The sequence below is a fragment of the Muscardinus avellanarius genome, assembly GCF_963383645.1.
Source record: "Muscardinus avellanarius genome assembly, chromosome: 17".
Lineage (NCBI taxonomy): Eukaryota > Metazoa > Chordata > Mammalia > Rodentia > Gliridae > Muscardinus > Muscardinus avellanarius.
The window spans coordinates 44,569,947-44,588,443 of record NC_137803.1 but is presented as its reverse complement, the minus strand read 5'-3'; the positions used below and the strand labels follow the sequence as shown (position 1 = coordinate 44,588,443).

At 39.1% G+C, this 18,497-nt stretch overlaps 1 protein-coding gene across 1 annotated transcript in view; it reads left to right on the top strand.

The window, feature by feature from the left end:
* The window catches only part of DSG3 (desmoglein 3), a gene marked incomplete at both ends in the record, with an annotated part of 33,740 nt that extends 16,289 nt beyond the window's left edge, over positions 1 to 17,451 (top strand). The window contains 8 exons of the mRNA XM_080714704.1: positions 2,626 to 2,897; positions 7,724 to 7,863; positions 9,170 to 9,397; positions 10,861 to 11,118; positions 12,251 to 12,390; positions 12,689 to 12,752; positions 14,713 to 14,960; positions 16,828 to 17,451. Coding sequence (XP_080570830.1) covers positions 2,626 to 2,897; positions 7,724 to 7,863; positions 9,170 to 9,397; positions 10,861 to 11,118; positions 12,251 to 12,390; positions 12,689 to 12,752; positions 14,713 to 14,960; positions 16,828 to 17,451 — 1,974 coding nt within the window. The remainder of the gene's footprint in view (positions 1 to 2,625; positions 2,898 to 7,723; positions 7,864 to 9,169; positions 9,398 to 10,860; positions 11,119 to 12,250; positions 12,391 to 12,688; positions 12,753 to 14,712; positions 14,961 to 16,827) is intronic.
* Positions 17,452 to 18,497: the final 1,046 nt, after the last annotated feature.

The following is an 18,497-nucleotide window of genomic DNA, read 5'->3' as shown; positions in this document are numbered from 1 at the left end:
CTCTCTCTCTCTCTCTCTCTCTCTCTCTCTCTCTCTCTCTCTCTCTCTCTGAATTGAACTCAGGAGGCTTCTAACTTTGAGAACATAGAGCTATGCACCCAGAAATGTTTTATTTTTTATTTTGAAGCAGGGTCTCACTAAGTTGCTGGCTTCAAATCTGCAATTTTCCTGTCTCAGCCTCTCAAGTACTAGAACTAAAGGTGTGTGTTAACCTGCCCAGCTACACTTCTCTTTAAAACCTTCCCTGGTTCCCCATTGGCTGGGAAAGTGGCCCTCAACCCTAATGGCCCATTCAAATCACTCACAGTTTTACCAAAACTGTAGAAATGTAGGAATAATAGGTTTGACTGGTCTGCAAGGTGTCTAGGCAGCAATGAGTCCAAAAATTCTCCTTAGGGCGACTCTCTTCTCTTCAGTTGGGACTGACAACAACCTGCTGCCCTTCAAGAAGCTCACCTTCCTCTTGACTGAGCACAAGACGCTTAGCTGTCTTCAGCCAGCACACTCTCAGTCGCCTCCTGCAACTTGGGCAAGTGCTTTTCCTCTGCCTGGACACTTCCCAGCATCCTTGATGTTCAGTTCAGACCTGACCCTCTCAGAAGCTTTTCCTAACTCTAAGTAGAAGTAACCCCTCACTTGCACACATAGGCTCTGTAATTTGTAATGTCCTATGATACTTATCTCCGCACATCATCTTCTTTCACTGGGAAATGCTGAGCACATGAAGCCAGCCACTTCATATTTAAACCTCAAATCTAGGTCCCATGTCACAATTATATTTTTGATAATAAACTGTTATCAAAATTAATGTTTTTTTATCTCATAATATTCAAAAGAGAAGACCACTGAATGGAAAAAGTTATCCTAGGATTCCTCAGGTCATGATCTAGGCCACCTTGGTAAGTGGGTAAAAAAAAAAAAGTTTTCATGTGTCAGGCATGGTGGCACATGCTTATAATCTCAGCATTTGGGAGGCTGAGACAGGAGGATTACATTTCATGGACAGCCTCAGCTACTTAGTGAGGCCTTTTGCAACTCAGTGAGACTGTTTCAAAATAAAGAATAAAAAATAGGGCTGGGGGTATAGCTCAGAGGTAGAAGGCCCCTGGGTTTTATCCTCAGTTCCAGAAAAAAAAAAAAGTTGTCATGTAAGACTACGTGAAGACAATTCTATGAAAAGTTGGTGTAACACCACTTAGCGTAATGTTGAGGGCTTTGCCAACCAAGGTCATTAAGACAGAGTGACTTTTCACCTAGAAATTTTTATTGAAGTCAGAAAGACATGGCTGCAAATTAATCCAATGACTGTTCGTGAACATCAGCAGCAGTTTTCATAGGAATGCATTACCTGCCTTAACTTGTTCAGCCCTCACAGAATTCTGATGACATGGTGCAATTACAGTCCTTGGGAGGCTGAGACAGGAAGATTGCAGGTTTGCCATCAGCCTCAGCAACTTAGCATGACCCTGTTTCAAAATAAGTAAATAAACAAAATAGGGCTGATCCCTAGTACCACAAAACACATGGAAGGAAGGAAGGAAGGAAAAGTTGAGCCAAGAGTGTTGGCACAGACATCTAATCCCAGTACCCAGAAAGCTGAGGCAGGAGGCTTACAAGTTTGAGGCCAGTTTTGTCCCTGTTTGAAAATAGAAATAATTTAAAAAGGCCTAGGGGTGTTGGGTGTGGTGGTACATGTCTATAATCACAGTACTTGGGAAGTTGAGACAGGAAGATTGCAGGTTCAAGGCCAGCCTCAACAACTAAGTGAGATTTGTTTCAAAAGTAAAAAATCAAAAAAATAGGACTGGGTGTAATTTGGAAGTAAAATGCCTTTGGGTTCAGGCTCCAGGAACACCTTCCCCCAATGCAGGAGTTTGGCTAAAAAGTGCAGTGCTCCTGGATTTAATTCTCAGCACCATAATAAATAATAATAATAAAATGAAAACTGAGGATCACAGAACTTGAGTGTTGTGTCATGAGTCACACAGTTCTTAAGTAGTGGCAGGACCAAGATTCAAATCATCTTACTACAGCAAATTGGGACTCTTCCCACTACACCTAAGCCTAAAGAGACTTAGTGATGGTTATGAGGGCTAGAAAAGAGTTATCCTACTTTGTAAATAGTAACTGCCATAAGGAGGCCTTAGGAGTTAAGAATCATAAAACTGTCCATATATCAACATCACAATGATTTCTGAAGTTGCTTTGTTCTGTAGATTTATTCCTATCATTCTGAACTACATTATTCACCAATAAAGTAAATTAAAAAAGAGAAAGAAGCCAGGCATGGTGGCACTCTTTAATCCCAGTGCTTAGAAGGCTGAGACAGGAGGATCTCGCAGGTTCAAAGCCAGCCTCAGCTACTTAGTGAGGCTCTTTGCAACTTAGTGAGACCCTGTTTCCAAATAAAGTATAAAACAGGTTTGGGAGTATAGCCTGGAGGTAGAAAAGCCCCTGGGTTCCACCCCCAGTACCCCCCCCCACACACACACACACAAAGAGAGAGAGAGAAAGAAATAAAAGAACCCTTTGTTGCATCTTGCAGAAAGATCTCTGTCCTCTACTGGGTTTGCCAGATTGTGTTTTTGTAACACTTCTTTCATTCTAATTTTATATTTACTGCAGGCTCTAGATTATGAACAAATACAGAAAATGCAATTTAGTATTGCCGTAAAAAACAAAGCTGAATTTCACCAGTCGGTTATCTCTCGATATCAAGTTCAGTCAACCCCAGTCATTATCCAGGTAATAGATGTAAAAGAAGGAATTTCATTTCGGCCTGCTTCTAAGACATTCACCGTGCAAAAAGGCATAAGTATTAAAAAATTGGTTAATTATGTCCTGGGAACATATCAAGCCATCGATGAAGACACTGGCAAAGCGGCTTCATCTGTCAGGTAAGACTGTTTTATATAACACCTTGTTATTCCTTGACATAGTTTTTACCTAAAAGCTATTCCAATACAATGCACAAATAATAGAGATAAAAAGGTTACAAAGATACAGAACCATATAACTTAAGAAGAGACATGCAAATTATGAAAATATACTGTAGTATGGGCAAAAATAACATGAACATAAGTTAAAATGAAAATAAAGAAAACACCTTAGGCTGCCAAGAGAGATCAGAAAAAAGTTTCACAGAGACTTCCAACTGAGTTTTCAAAAGAGATTTATCAGAAGACCATGTTTAAATCAGATAAAACATTACTGTACATAAATCAGAGGAATACACAAAGGCATAAATGCCTAAAATATGACTATTATGCAAAGTGATGGCTGTATTGTAAAGAACAAGGGCAAAGGCATTTTATTGTACTGAAGAAAATATAAATAGATTAATACATACATAAGGATTATGAAACAGGGCTCATTCTTGTCATGTTAATTTTTTAAATTTTTTATTGAAGCATCTTACTCATACATCTTAATGCAGTATAAGATGGTAGAGGCATACATGCACACATCACACATTTAGCCCTTCCTCAATTCCCACCTCATTGCCTCCCCCCTCCCTCCTTCTACTGTTTGGCTTACTGATAGACTTTGATATGTTTGTGAATGTACATCATGTACATTAGAGACTGTCCCTCTTTCCTCCTCCCATCCCTCTCAGATCACCTTATTTACTCATCCATGGTTTCTCCTTCATCTAGAGTTTCTCCTATGACTTTTTTCCTTCCTAGCTTCCACATACTAGGGAGAGCATCTGATTTCTTTTCTTTTTTTACTTCTTGTGACTGACTAATCTCACTTAGCATAATGTTCTCCAGTTCTATCCATTTCCCCCCAAACAACATAATTTTGGTCTTCTCTATTGCTTAGTAAAATTCCACTGTGTGCATATCCCAGTTTTGTAATCCATTCATCTGTCCATGGACACCTGGGCTGGTTTCATAGTTTTGCAATTGTGAATTGTGAAGCTGTGAATATAGATACACACACATTACATTCCTTTGGGTAGATATCCAAAAGTGGTATTGCTGGATCATATGGTAGATTTGTTCCCATTCTTCTGAGGATCCTTTATATTGTTTTCCAAAGTTGTTGCACTAATTTGCAATCCCACCAACAATATATAGGAGTTCCCACTTTTCCACATCCTCACCAGCATTTGTGGTTGTTTATGGTTTGAATGATTGCCATTCTACTTGGAGTTAGGTGAAATTTCAGGGTAGTTTTGATTTGCATCTTTCTGATTACTAATGATGTTGAACAATTTTTTATATATTTATGGTCATTAAAATTTCTTCTTTTGTTAAGGGACTATTTAGGGACTCAGGGAAGTATGTCACATTTTTTGAATTTGCTAGTGATTACTTTGTGACCCAGTATATGGTCTATTTTGGAGAAGGTTTCCTGAGCAGGTGAGAAAAATGTGAACTCTGCTGTAGTTGGACAAAATATTTTGTATGTGTCTAAGAGGTCCATTTGGTTTATGGTGTTAAAGGCATATTTACTGACCTTTTGCTAGAAGATTGGTCTAACAGTGTGAGAGGAGTGTTGAAGTCTCCCAGTATTATTTTATTGGAATCTATATGTGACTTAATGTCACAAAGAGTTTTTTTTTTTTTATGAAAGTGGTTGCACCTATGTTCGGGGCATAAATGTTGACTATTGTTATTTCTTCTTGCTGGATTGTTCATTTTATGGGTAAAAAAAATTACCTGCTTTGTCTCTTCTGATAAGCTTTGGCTTGAAATCTTATTTGTCCAATATCATAGTTGCTACTCTTGATTGTCTTAGAGTTCCATTGGCATGGATTATCTTGCTCTAATCCTTCACTTTTAGTTTGTGACTACCTTTACTTGTAAATTGTATTTTTTGCAGGCTGCAAATAGATGGGTTCTTGTTTGTAATCCATTTTGCCACCTTATGTCTTTTTATTGGGGGAATTGAGACCATTTATGTTCAGAATGATTATTGAGAGATGATTTTTAATTCCTAACATTTTGAGTTTTAACTTCTGTTTGAGGTAGTGTTTGTTCTTCTTTGCTTAGTTGTTTGTTTGATAAAAATTATTTCTCTGGTTCTTGTGTTTATTACTTAATTCTTCTTTGCACTTTATCTCCTTGCATATTTCTCTGATGCTGGTTTAGAAGACATAAATTCTTTCAGTTTCTATTTGTCATGGAATATTTTTATTTCTCTATCAAATTTGAGAGATATTTTTTCTGGGTAGAAATTTGGGGCTGCAAGTTTTTTTTTTTTTCTTTCAGAGTTTGGCTCCAGGCCCTCCTGACTCTTATGACTTGGTTTGGGAAGTCTGGAGTAATTCGAATTGGTTTGTCTCTGAATGTCATTTGGTCTTTTGCTTTTGTTGCCTTTAAGATTCTCTCCTTGGCTTCCATGTTGGTCAGTTTCACTATTATGTGGTGTGGTGAACCTTTTCTCTAACCTTGTCTAAAGGGGGTCCTATAATTCTCCTGTACCTGTGTATCAAGCTCTTTTTCTATGTTTGAAAATTTTTCTGATATTACTTCTTTGAAAAGATGTTTATCCCTTTCATTTCACTTTCTATTTCCTCTTCTATACCTTTTATTCTTAAGTTAGCTCTTGTAAGATGGGCCCATACCTCTTCCATGTCCAACTCATGCTGTCAAAATTGTTTTTTCTAAATGATATACTATATGTTCATTTTTGGAGTGACCATCTTCTGAGAGCAAGATTCCATTTTCCATGTGGTCTAATCTATTGTTTATATTTGGTATTGATGCCTTCACTTCAATGATTCATTGACTTCATTCAGAGCTTCTTTCTGATTCCTGTTCAGGTGTCAGATTCTTTGTTTATTTGTTCCTTGATTTTTTTAAGCCTGTCTCTATAAATTCTTTTCAGAAATCTTGTATTATTTCTACTGTTAAATTTTTTATTTGTCCTTCTGGCCATCTCTGCAATTCTGTGTTGTTGGGTTCCATTACTGTGGGATGGTGGGAGCTCATTGCTTCCTTTCTATTCCTTTTTCTCATGATTTCAGATTTCTCAAGTTTGCATCATTTTTGGCTTTTGATAGCTTTCTTTTGTTTTTAAGGTGTCAGCTGGTATATATAAAAGCAAGTTGTGTTGAATTTAATCTTGAAGCTTGAATGAGGAGGAAAGTGATGAAGTAGTTACTATATGAACTACTTATAAAGTAACATAGGATTAAATGAATGAGATTTTGAGTTTGGTAAGGTAATATATATTAGAAATTAGAGAGAGAGTGAATATGTAGAATTCTAGTAACCTATGTAGAGTATTTAGTATAATGATATGAAGTGGATTTAATACAAGACAAAGAAAGAAAAAAGGAAAAGAAAAAGGGATGAAGAAAAGAGAGTCTATATGACCAAGGGAAGAATCTCGTAAAAGGGATGGGGAAGAGAGCAAACAAACAAGTGCACATGCACACACACACACACACACACACACACACACCAAAAAACAACAAAATAATACATCCCTACAAATACATGAATACTGAGCTGTCTTGGTCTCTTTAGTCATCCTGTGTCTGCATGGATTCTTTCAGCTACTCAAGGTTCACATTATATAATAGGTTATTGAGCATGTTTCAAGCAATCTCATTTGCTCTGTAACCTATAATAATGATATCAATTTATAACCCCAGTTTTTGCTCTCCTTCAATGATTGGAACCCTGGGCCTGGTGTCTCTCTCTGTGCAGGAGCCATGTGTCACTGGACCCTTTCCCATTGCAAGCCTCAGTCTCTGAGCTCTCAAAAAGGACCTGCCTCTGAGACTCTTATTCTACACATGTGGCCAGTATCACTGGGACTGGATCTAGTGCTAAGCACAGGTCTCTATGCTTTCCATTGACACTGAATCTGTGTTTCTCCCCACCTGTGTAGGTGGCAGGTGCCACTGGGACCAGACCCAGTGTAAATGCAGGAGTCTGAATTCTTCACATCTAGGGATTGATTGACCTAACTTCTCCCAAATCACCACAATTGGGTGGTTGTGGCTATCTCTGGATGTCTTACTAGGGCTCTGAGCCCTGGGGACTGTAGGCCTTTTTGCTTGATTGACCCTGGGGGCTATCTGGTAATCCATATTTCTGCTGTGTCTGACAAAAAATTCCACCATCACTTTCACCAAGTGAACCATAAAGTCTCAAACCCTGAGATTCTATTGCTTACTGTGCAAGTCACTGCAGCCACAATGGGCAGTCTCCCATGGGGACGGCTGGTTCACTTACAGTGTTGTTGAGTACCACTCTGGAATCCTGGAGGATACAATGAGCTCGGCTGCCACTGCCGATGAACTGCAGCTGCTTACTTTGTTTCAAGTCATTGGATTTTTTGCTGAGGATCTCTGGAGGCCACAGTGCCAGCATTCTTGGTGCAGTGAAGCAAGATGGCATGATTATGGTCCCCAAGGTGATAGCCGTTGGAGTGGGGAGGGTGCTTTCCTGCTCTCTTTTCTTTCTACCTTTGTTTCTGCCACCTTTCAAGTCTCAGTGCTCTGTTCAAATTTATGCTGGTTTCTTTCTCTTGTCAAGATGCTGTTTTCACAGTGATAGAGATCAAGTTTCAGCAGGACCGATATGAGTTGCTTCCCTCAGTTGCCATCTTCTCAGAAGTCTTCATGTTAATTTTTGACACTTTTTATAACCACACATTTCAAGGTCTTACATTAAATATATTTTAAAAAATGAGTCATTTTCATTAAATAAGTAACATTTCACATTTGAAACAAACTATTATTTTTTCTATTATAAAACAGATATGTCATGGGTCGTAATGATGGTGGTTTACTAATTGTTGATTCAAAAACTGCTCAAATCAAATTTGCCAAAAACATCGGTCGGGATGCTACTTTCATAGTTAACAAGACAATCACAGCTGAGGTTCTGGCCATAGATGGTAAGAAAAATATTTAAGTAGATTTAGAGAACTGTTACTCCACTTGCATTTCAATATGAATGGATGATTTGGGTTATTTCATATATTTCCTTTATGACTAAATAAAGATCATTATCTTAGAGGCTTTGGGCTCAGGTCTGTGGGGAATAAATTCAGGAGTGAAGACAGAATCCCAGCTTCTCAAAGGGTTTGGAAGCCCAGTGATTTTGCTTGGTCCTTGTGGTTTACGGGAATTAAGGGAAAAATTTTGACCCACAAAAGTTTGAAAGGATCAATAAAGATTCCTATGGAAAGCCAATTAGGGAAGTTCAACTCAAACGTAAAGTTTGTGAGTTGTTTGAAGAGACCTTGTATACTTACATCACTGCACAATAAAATGTCCCTTTCTGAAGTGTTTTAAAATAATGTTTGTTGAATATGTGCACTTCCCCAAGGATAAAATGAATGTATTAGTCTATGCTCAATGCAATAACCAAACACCAAAAAAGGACATATATATATATATATATATATATATATATATATATATATATTGCCATTTGCAAAAAAACACTGAGGTAAGAACAGAAGATACTCATAATCTCACCATGTGGAGATTTTTACTTTATTATTTTCAATTTGCAATATTTAAAATGTCTTTTCATGGGGCATGGTGGCACATACTTATAATCCCAGCATTCAGGAGGTAGAGACCAGAGGATCATAGTTCATGGACAACCTCAGTTACTTAGTGAGGCCCTTTGCAACTCAGTAAGACTCTGTTTCAAAAAGTAAAAAATGACAAAAAAAATGGGGTTAGGGGTGTAGCTCCGAGGTAGAATGCCTCTAGATTCCATCCCCAATACCACAATAAAATAAAATAAAGTAAAATAAAATGTCTTTCCAATAAACTTATATATTAGGTAATAAAAATAAATAATTCTTTATTATTCCAAATACCTTGGTTTAAGCTTCAGAAGCAAAAATCTTTTATGCACTAATTGAAAATAAAACCAACACAGCTTTAAAGCTATTATTTTTGTGCTGATTCCATTTGTCATCAATGAATTGATCACCTTCTGGGTCTTGGTTTTAAGCATATTTAATTAATAGGGAGCTCGACTATTTGGAGACACTAGCCAGTGTGGTAAATTTAAATTTGTTTTTTATAAGTTGCAGAAATAGGGTGACATCTTCTGGCTTCTGAGAATATCAAATATAATTTCTCATGAGAAGATATGCTAACTTGGCTGCAGTAAAAAGAAGTTAAGTCTTTTTTGGCACAACTTTATCCTACATACTTAAACTCTAAACATTATTCTTTCAGAAAACACAGGGAGAACTTCCACAGGCACAGTATATGTTGAAGTACCTGGTTTTAATGAAAATTGTCCACCAGTTGTCCTGGAGAAGGAAGTGGTCTGTAGTCCTTCACCCTCAGTGGCCGTCACGGCTAGACCACTGGACAGGGACAAATACACTGGCCCCTACACATTCTCACTGGAGGAGCAGCCTCTGAAGTTGCCAGTTGTGTGGAGTATCACAGCGCTAAATGGTGAGTAAGCATGAAAATGCTCTCACAAATGAAAGTCACTGCTTTTTTATAGTTCCAGAAGAATAAGAGAACTCATTTGAGAACAGATCTCTCCCAAAAACAAATGAAAAAAATTATTTGCAATAAAGATGTGATCCTAGCTTTGCAAGTCCCTTCTCTCTTCAGGAGAGAAACTGAATGCTATGAAATAATGGTAGCACTATTTAATATTTCCTGGTTTGCATTTCAAAATTTTTATATTTTGATTGCTTAGTTAAACCTCCACAGTAGGAAAAAATGATGAGCCGGACATATATTTTATCAGCACTGTCTGTATTTCTAGGTGCATAGCGTTTTCTCTGAGCAGGCTGAGCAGACAGGAAGTGCTGGGGAAGTGGGGCTGTTCTGGGTTCCCAGCAGGAGCCATCATGTTTGACATCCGTCAGGAACCTGGTGGTGGTGTGAAATTCATCAATCCACTGGCCATTGGAGAAGGGTTAATCCTCTTCTCCTAAGCCCTTATCTCATTCACTTTACATTTTCTATATTTCCCAGAAGTCTCATCAGAATAGATGTTAGACTTCTGCACCACTTTTGCATCTTCCCATATATGTGATCCACAGCGCCACTGTCGAGACCACCACAGAGTTCATCTGCATGGCCTTCTGCCCTTGGGCCTTTCTGGTCCTCGTTCAGGTCTAGCTCCAAAATGCACATGTAGCATTTGGCTCCAAATGAGTTTGCAAATTCATAACCACTGAGGAGGCTGATAAAGAAAGATGAGAGGTCCGCCACCCAGAGTAGCTAGGGTGAGGCTGGCCAAGGAGGCCACAGCAGTTGGACCAGTGGCTGAGGCACAATGTCAAAGGTCATGGGGGTCGAAAATGATTCCAGTGCAATACTGGCTACAGGGTCTCCCTTAGAAATGGGTGGCATCACAGTGCAGAACAGAGGACCCTCAGTGTCAGGAGTCAGATGGACACCTGGCACGCTACTGCGAACACCATGCAACAGGCCTTCAGTCACAGAATGAGGACTGAGAGGAGCAGGTGAAAAGCTGAAACTCAGCCCTGGTAAGTTGGACATGAGAAGGTGGCATTCATGAGAAGGTGTACAACCAGAGGCCACATCTGTCTGAAAATCAGTGTAGAGATACGGGTGAGGGGTTAAGCCCAGGGGCCCTGATGTCTACAGCATGCCCACCTAGCATCCTCTTTGGTGAGAGAAGCAGGGCAAGACCGAGTCCTGGCTGTGAAAAATGACAGGCCTATGTGGATCAGAGAAAGACAAGAAGGTAGGTGTAGACAGATTTACCCAAGTGTTCCTCTTTTAGCCCTCATCACTGCTTAAACCACATCAGCCCTGCTACTGGTGACAGTTATCTTGAAGGCAGCTCTAGCTCTGTAATTAAAAAAAAAAAAAGTAATCTAAAGAGTAGAGGCCACCTTGCCCTACTGTTGACTGGTATGGTGGTTTCCCTACAGCAACCTCAGCACTCCTGAGAGTCCAGCAAGAGGTTCCTCCTGGGAAGTACAGAGTCCCCCTCCTAGTCACCGATGAGCAGGGCAGGCAATGCGAGGCACCGGAGAACTTGGTTGTAACCGTCTGTCAGTGTGATGAGAGGGGCGCCTGCGGAAAGTACTCCCCAGGAACAGATCCTGGGACCAGGTACAGGAGTCAGCCCTCCAAGCTGGGGGCTGACGCCATTGGCCTGCTGCTCCTCGGGCTTTTGCTGCTGCTCTGTGAGTATCTCCACGTGCCACACAGTGTTCATTTGCAAAGGGCTGTGAGCTGCTCATATGTGCAACATGGGGAGAACATTCTCTAATCGTTTTCTAGGTTAAGCTGGGGGAAGTGGTAATTTCCAGAAAGAATCAGAAATGTTTAACTCATTGATTGCTAAGAGGCTACATAAATATGACAAAGCAACTCATGTATGCAGACACTTAGAACAAGAGAATCAAGAAAGAAAAATAAATCATGACAACTCTTCACATACAACCAATAATGCTCATGGCCCACAAGTATGGCACATTGTTTGTTTGTTTGTTTGTTTTATTTTCAGTGCTAAAAATCAAATCAAGGCCTTAAATATGCTAGGCAAACACTCTAACACTGAGCTACATCCCCAACACAAGAGCACCACTTCCTAAGATATCTTCCCTGTATTCAAGTCCCATGAAATTCTAAAATAAAAAGAAGACCCTCATTAAGAAAACTTAGGGACGATATATAGGATATTAAAAGCTTTGAGCTTTATAACTTCATTTAAAGAAAGTGGCTGTCAGAAGTTATTATCTAATAATAATATACCTGCTTTCAAGAATGAGCATTTTCCTTGATCCATTAGCATGAGAATGACATTAAACTTTATTGCCAAGGATTAACACAAAAAGAGTAATATTTTTAATGGCAGGAACTCCCTCTAAGGTAAGGATTCTCAATTAAGAGTGCATTGGTAGCCATTTATTGGGTCATCTCCCTAAAATTTTGGCCATCCAGGTATCATGGCCATTTATATATCATCTGGCACAAGAGCCTCAACATGTACAAATAAATACAGTAATCAAAAATGTATGAAGGAAAAGAATTGAGATGGAGCAACCCCTTTTATCATTCATCAAACAGTGTCTGTTTAAAGACAGTGATATACCTACAGCAAGGAACAATCTAACTTGTCTCCTTCAGTTGAATAATAGGAAAATTTAGTGTGCTTAATTTACTAAATTTTATTTTGTAGAAATTAGTTGTATTCATTATTAGCTTTCTTACATATTTAAACTGTTGTGTTTTCTTTGTAAGATTTTTGACAGTTATATCCAACAATTCCCAACTGATTCAAACATTCTGATGTTTTCTCTTGTTTCTCACTAGTGGCCCCTCTTCTGCTGCTGACCTGTGACTGTGGAAAGGGTCCCCTTGGGGGGGTAGCAGGTGGTTTCATCCCAGTTCCTGATGGCTCAGAAGGAACAATTCATCAGTGGGGAATTGAAGGAGCCCAACCTGAAGACAAGGTAAAAATTCAGTTTATATGCAATCATATATAGAAATATTCTTATTTGTATTGACATAGAAAAAGAGACAGAGGAGTATAAAAAGAAGTGATTTCTTGGCCCTCAATTGTGAGTAGTCAGTGCTGATATGGAGTCTTAGAATTGTAGCTCTTTAGATGTCAAATCCTAAAAATGGTTACTCCAAAAATAATCTTGATTTCTTGTAATGTTGTCATTCGTAAAAAACTACATTTCACACATATTACTTTGAAGTCTGGCTCATTTTTAAATGTATTTCTCTTTTGAACATGGTTTGCAGGAAATCACAAATATTTGTGTGCCCCCTATTACCACGAATGGAGCAGACTTCATGGAAAGTTCTGGTGAGTGAATAAATTTACTTTTGAGCAATAATGGGTTAAATGAGAAATATTCAAACAATAAGACATGCTCAAAATTATTTTCTTAATAATTTATATGTGTATATGACAGGAGATATTACCATTAGAGAAAGATAATTCAATATTTGCATATTAATCAATTTCATGGAATAGACCTGGCCTCAATAAGTTAATTTATCCACAAATGTCATCATTCTTAATATCTAAAACTTTCTATACTTTTCCCAAATATTAATAAACTTAGGTATAGCTCTCAAATAATCAATTACTAGTTTTTTCATTGGTAAAGATTTTACATATATCAAAAAATGTAAGCCAGGCATGGTGGTGTATGCCTATAATCCCAGTACTTGGGAAGCTGAGACAGGAAGATCACAGGTCCAAAACCAGCCTCAGCAATTTAGTAAGACTCTCAGCAACCTAGCAAGACCTTGTTTCAAAGCAAGAAAAAAATTTAAGTGTTGGAAGTGTTGGGGGTGTAGCTCAGAAGTAGAGTATTTCTGGGTTCAATCCCCAATAACACACACATAAAAAAAGTAAGGAAAGGAAAACACAACCAACATCTATACATAAACAACTAAACTTTTGTTTGTTCTTAACCTTGGTCATCATTTTTGCAATTAAAGTCTGCTGTGCATACCCATGATGCCCCCCTTTTTTCTCCCAAACTGACAGCATGCCGATTTGAGTTCAATTACTAATTCTTACATTCAGTCATAATGGAACATCATTACTTATATAGTTGTGTATGTGAATTTGTTTATATCTTTGTTTATACCAAATGACTATTTTATTCATATTTTCTCCATTTCACAACTATGCTGTAAATTTAAAGGAACAGTAAGACATGATGCCTTAATTTTACTTAATTCCATACTTGGTAATAGATTATTTAATCTGCATTAGATTTCCCCAGGTATGTACTTGTCCACCCTTATCAGCTACTCTAACTCTCACCTGCTTCTCCCATTATAATTACAAAGCAAAAATTATATTCAGAATTCTCCAGAAAAAAAACAGTCCATGGAAACATAATATAAAATCAACAGGCAGAGTAGTCATTCATTAAATTTTCTTTAGCCACTGAGCCATCACATCAATATATACTATTTGCGTCACTGCATTATGTAAATTTCCTCTTTGGTTTCTATCCTGAGCCAATATAGTGCTCAATTACAATTTTTTTTCTTCATGAGTACAAATAAGCACTGTCTTCTAACCTTTTCAAGTCCGGGTACTGAATGTTCTATTTTTACTTTTCTATTTCTGGCCATTATTACTAAATATCTATTCTACGTGTGTGTGTGGCAGTACTGGGGATTGAACTTAGGGGTATTCTACCTCTGAGCTATACTCCTAGCCCAGTATTATTTTTTACTTTGAAACAGTCTTGTTAAGTTGCTGGGGCTGGTCTCAAACCTGCAATCCTGCTGTCTCAGCCTCCCAAATCCTGGGATTACAAACATGTACCATCACACCACACCTGGCTTCACTTTTTTTTTTGTCTCCTTTTTTTTTTTTTTTTTTGGTGGTACTGGGGTCCCTGGTAACCCTTCTACCTTCAGGCTACACTCCCAGACACCTATTTTTTATATTTGTATTTGGAAACAGGGTCTCTTAAACCAGCAAGGCTGGCTTCGAACCTGCGCAATCCTCCTGTCTCTGCCTCCCAAGTGCGGGGATTACAAGCGTGCGCCACCACACTCGGCCCCTGGCTTCACTTTTTAATTAGAATATTTTCAAAATGTTTTCATCTGCTAAAATCCCTTCCTCTGTTACTCAAACTTAACACACTTTGGGAAGTTCTTATTGACTCTAATCACATAATTGCATTTTGTCCCCCATATTTACCTGACATGGCATCAAAGATCACTAAAAGTAATAATAGCAATAATATAAACCACAGCATGAGATGTTAGAGAACTGTCTCCACTGCTTTTAGAAGTTTGTACGAATACTTACGCTGGAGAGACCGTAGTAGAAGGTGCTTCGGGAATGGAACTGACCACCAGACTTGGAGCAGCCACCGGGTCTGGAGCTGCCTCGGGATTTGGAGCAACCTCTGGCCTCGGCCCCTGTCCTTGCGGGCAGTCAGGGACCATGAGAACAAGACATTCTACCGGAGGAACTGACAGAGACTATACTGATGGGCCCATAAATGTGAACTTCCTAGACTCCTACTTTTCTCAGGTAATCGGGTAGCAAATTCTGTGGCTTTGTTATCTTATTTAGATATCTTTCTACTTGATTATATACTTCAGCTTTGTAGTTCAATCATGTGTGTGCATGCGCATGCCTTAGACAGAGAGACAGGCAGCCTGGGTATTGCACAGGGCATTCTACCTCCAAGATACATGTCCAGCCCACTTTCTTTTCTTGTTTATATTTGGTTTTGAAACAGAATCTTACTAGGTTACAAAGAGTCTCACTACTTGGTGAAGCTGTCCTTAAATCTATGATCCTCCTGTCTCAGCTTACCAAGTGCTAGAATTACAGGTGTGTGCCACTACTAGCTTGTAGTTCATTCCTTTAGAGCTTGTCAAAATGTAAGAAAAAATAGTTTCTTTTGGCCAAAATAATACAAATAACAAAATAGCTATCAAAATTGGGTCAAAATTGGGAAGATAGCCAAAAAGGAAGAAAATATAGCAAGCAGTCTCTTATTTCCCAATTAGAAAAACAAACAGAGGGGAAATTCTTTCATGTTTGGGGCTCAGCAGCATTGCCCTTAACTTACAAAGCAATTTAGTATTTCATATATCATAAAATATGTTGAAACGTGTATATAGTTTCCTGAGAAGGATAGTATTCTTTGCATTAAAAAAAATACCACAGTAGCCAAAAAGATTAAGAATCACTGAATTAATGACCAAAAAAAGTAAAGAGGAAGTTGAGACAGGACTGAAGAAAGGCCTTAGAGGGAGTGAGGTGTTGGGAAGCACGAGGCAGGAGAGGGCCAGGGTGCGGGGACAGAGCAGCTCTGGGAGGCGGCTCTTTGGCGGGATACGAGGCAAGCTTAAAAGGAGTCTCACCCAGAGGCTCAGTATCAGAACTGGCACACCAGGGTCTGACTTGCATCTTAGCAGATAAAGACCCACTCTATATTTGAGGCAAAACTGGAAAACGCTATTATAAGGATAGTTCAAGGTACATCATGGACCCTAATTACTTATTGGGCCCCCACAAGGATTGTAGAAACCATACAAAGACTCTCATCAGGGTGAGCATTGTCTCAGTGTGCAGTGGAAGACCTCCCCTACCACCACCCCACATGAAGTAGCCATGGTGCCCCTAACTCAGGGCCCAGTGAAAACCTCCAGCCAGCATATATGTTTGCTCTGTAGACCTAAATCCATATACATGCCTTTAAAATGGAGAGCCAGCCAGGAGTGGTGCCTCATACCTGTAATTACAATACTTGGGAGGCTGAGACAGAAAGGTCACAGGTTCAATACCAGAATCAGCAACTTAATGAGACTCTCAGTAACCTAGCAAGACCCTGTTTCAAAACAAAAAATAAAAAAAGGGCTGGAGGTATAGCTCAGAGGTAGAATGTCTCTGGATTTAATTCCCAATACACACAAAAATCAAAAACTAAAACATAAACCCAGGAGAGACTCTATTTTGATGGAATGTTGGCCATATTATTGTCCAAACTTTTTATAAGACTGTTAGCCAGGCATGGTGGTGCATGCCTATAATCCTATAATCCTAGTACTTGGGAAACTGAGACAGGAAGATCACAGATTTGAGGCCAGCCTCAGCAAGTAGTGAGACTCTCAGCAACTTAGGGAGATCCCATTTTAAAATAAAAATAAATAAATAGATCCGGGGGTGTAGCGTGGAGGTAAAATGCCCTGGGTACAATCTCTAGATTTCCACACACACACACACACAAAAAGAAAAAAAAAACAAGATTATTGACATAAAAGAGTATTTCTTTTCTTCTATGGATTACCCAATTTGGACACTCATAACCAAGAGTTGTACAAACACTGTTAGATTGCTCAAAAATCTTTCTTAAAATTCATCCTCTCTGCTTTCTCTCCATCTTTAGAAAGCACTTGCCTGTGCAGAGGAAGAAGATGTCCAGGACACAAATGACTGCTTGCTCATCTATGACACCGAAGGCCGGGAAGGCCTGGAGAACGGCCCTGATTCTCCCGTGGGTTCTCTGGGTTGTTGTAGCTTTATTGCTGATGACCTGGATGACAGTTTCTTGGACTCGCTTGGCCCCAAGTTTAAAAAACTTGCAGAGATAAGCCTTGGTATTGATGAGGAAACCCAAGCAGCTCCATCGCCTGCTAAGCACAGTGCTTCTGGGGTTGACTCCTGCAGTCGACCCAGGGATGTTCGGCAGCCAGCACTTAATGGGTGCCTGGCTTTGGCTGGCGGTGCAGGAGCTCTTGCCTCCTCTGCCTCTGGATCTGTGCAGCCAGCAATTCCCATCCCTGACCCACTGCTGCACAGTAACTATTTGGTGATGGAGACATATTCCGCTTCTGGTTCGTTTGTACAGCCTACCACTGGGGTTTTTGATCCGCTCCTCACACAAAATGTAATAGTGACAGAAAGAGCAACGTGCCCCCTTCCCAGCATTCCTGGCAGTGTTGCTGCTCCAATGGAGCTCTGTGGATCACGCAGTATGCTCTGTACAGAAGATCCTTGTTCCCATCTATGACCAGCATGAACCAGAATAGTGTAACAGCAGAATCTGAGTATTTGGACTAAATCATTTAAAATAACAGCAAAGCTCTCTATATTAAGCTCGTTTGGCACTTATTAGGAACTATCAAAAGTAGGGCATGATTAGAATTTAACTATGTTGGTTTATACCCCAAATCCTAAATCTCTTTTCAAATTGTAGTAAACATTTATGTTTCTGTAAAAAAAAAAATCTTAGTTGGGCATGGTGGCTCATGCCTGTAATCCTAGGACTTGGGAGGCTGAGACAAGCAGATCACAACTTGAAAGCCAGCTTAGACAATTTAGCAAGGCTTTCAGCAACTTTGTTAGACCTTGTTTCCAAATAAAATAGGGATAGGGGTGTAGTATGAAGGTAGAATATCCCTGGGTTTCATCCCCAGCACCACATACACAAAAAAATCTTAAGATCAGATTAGGTGCAAAAACTGCCTAAACATTTTTAAACTTATATTTCCAGTGCCAAAAAAAGGCGTCTGTCCCTTTAAAATGAAATGTGGTTCAGTGGGTTAAGCACTTGGAGTTGAGTCCTGGTTCTTGCCTCTGTCATCTTTTTCTTGTATCATGAGTAATGATATCAGAATACCATTACTAGCCATTTAAGATCACAAGGTGTTTGCTAAAGCATTTTGAGCTACTCTGAATAGAGGACACAGTGTAGCTGAGTTTCTTCCACCTTCTGGTGTCAGGAGGCCATGAGCGCATCTTCTACAGGAGCTGAGGGCTGTGGCTTACGTGTTAGATGTGCTGCGTCTGTGATTCCCAATGTGCTCACAGAAAGACAATTTTATAATAAAATAACAGAACATTTAAGAAAGTTTAGTGTATGTGTGTAAATAATATTTTCTGTATTTTTTAATCACCTTGGAAGGATTTGTCCAAAGAAAATACTTTATATTGAACTCCTTCCTAAACATTTTTTAGTAGCAGCCTGGTATCAGTATTTAAAAATAGGTCCTTATTCCTTTAAGTGTTGGTGGGTAGATATAAGTTACATATGACATATAGTGAGGTTTATTATGT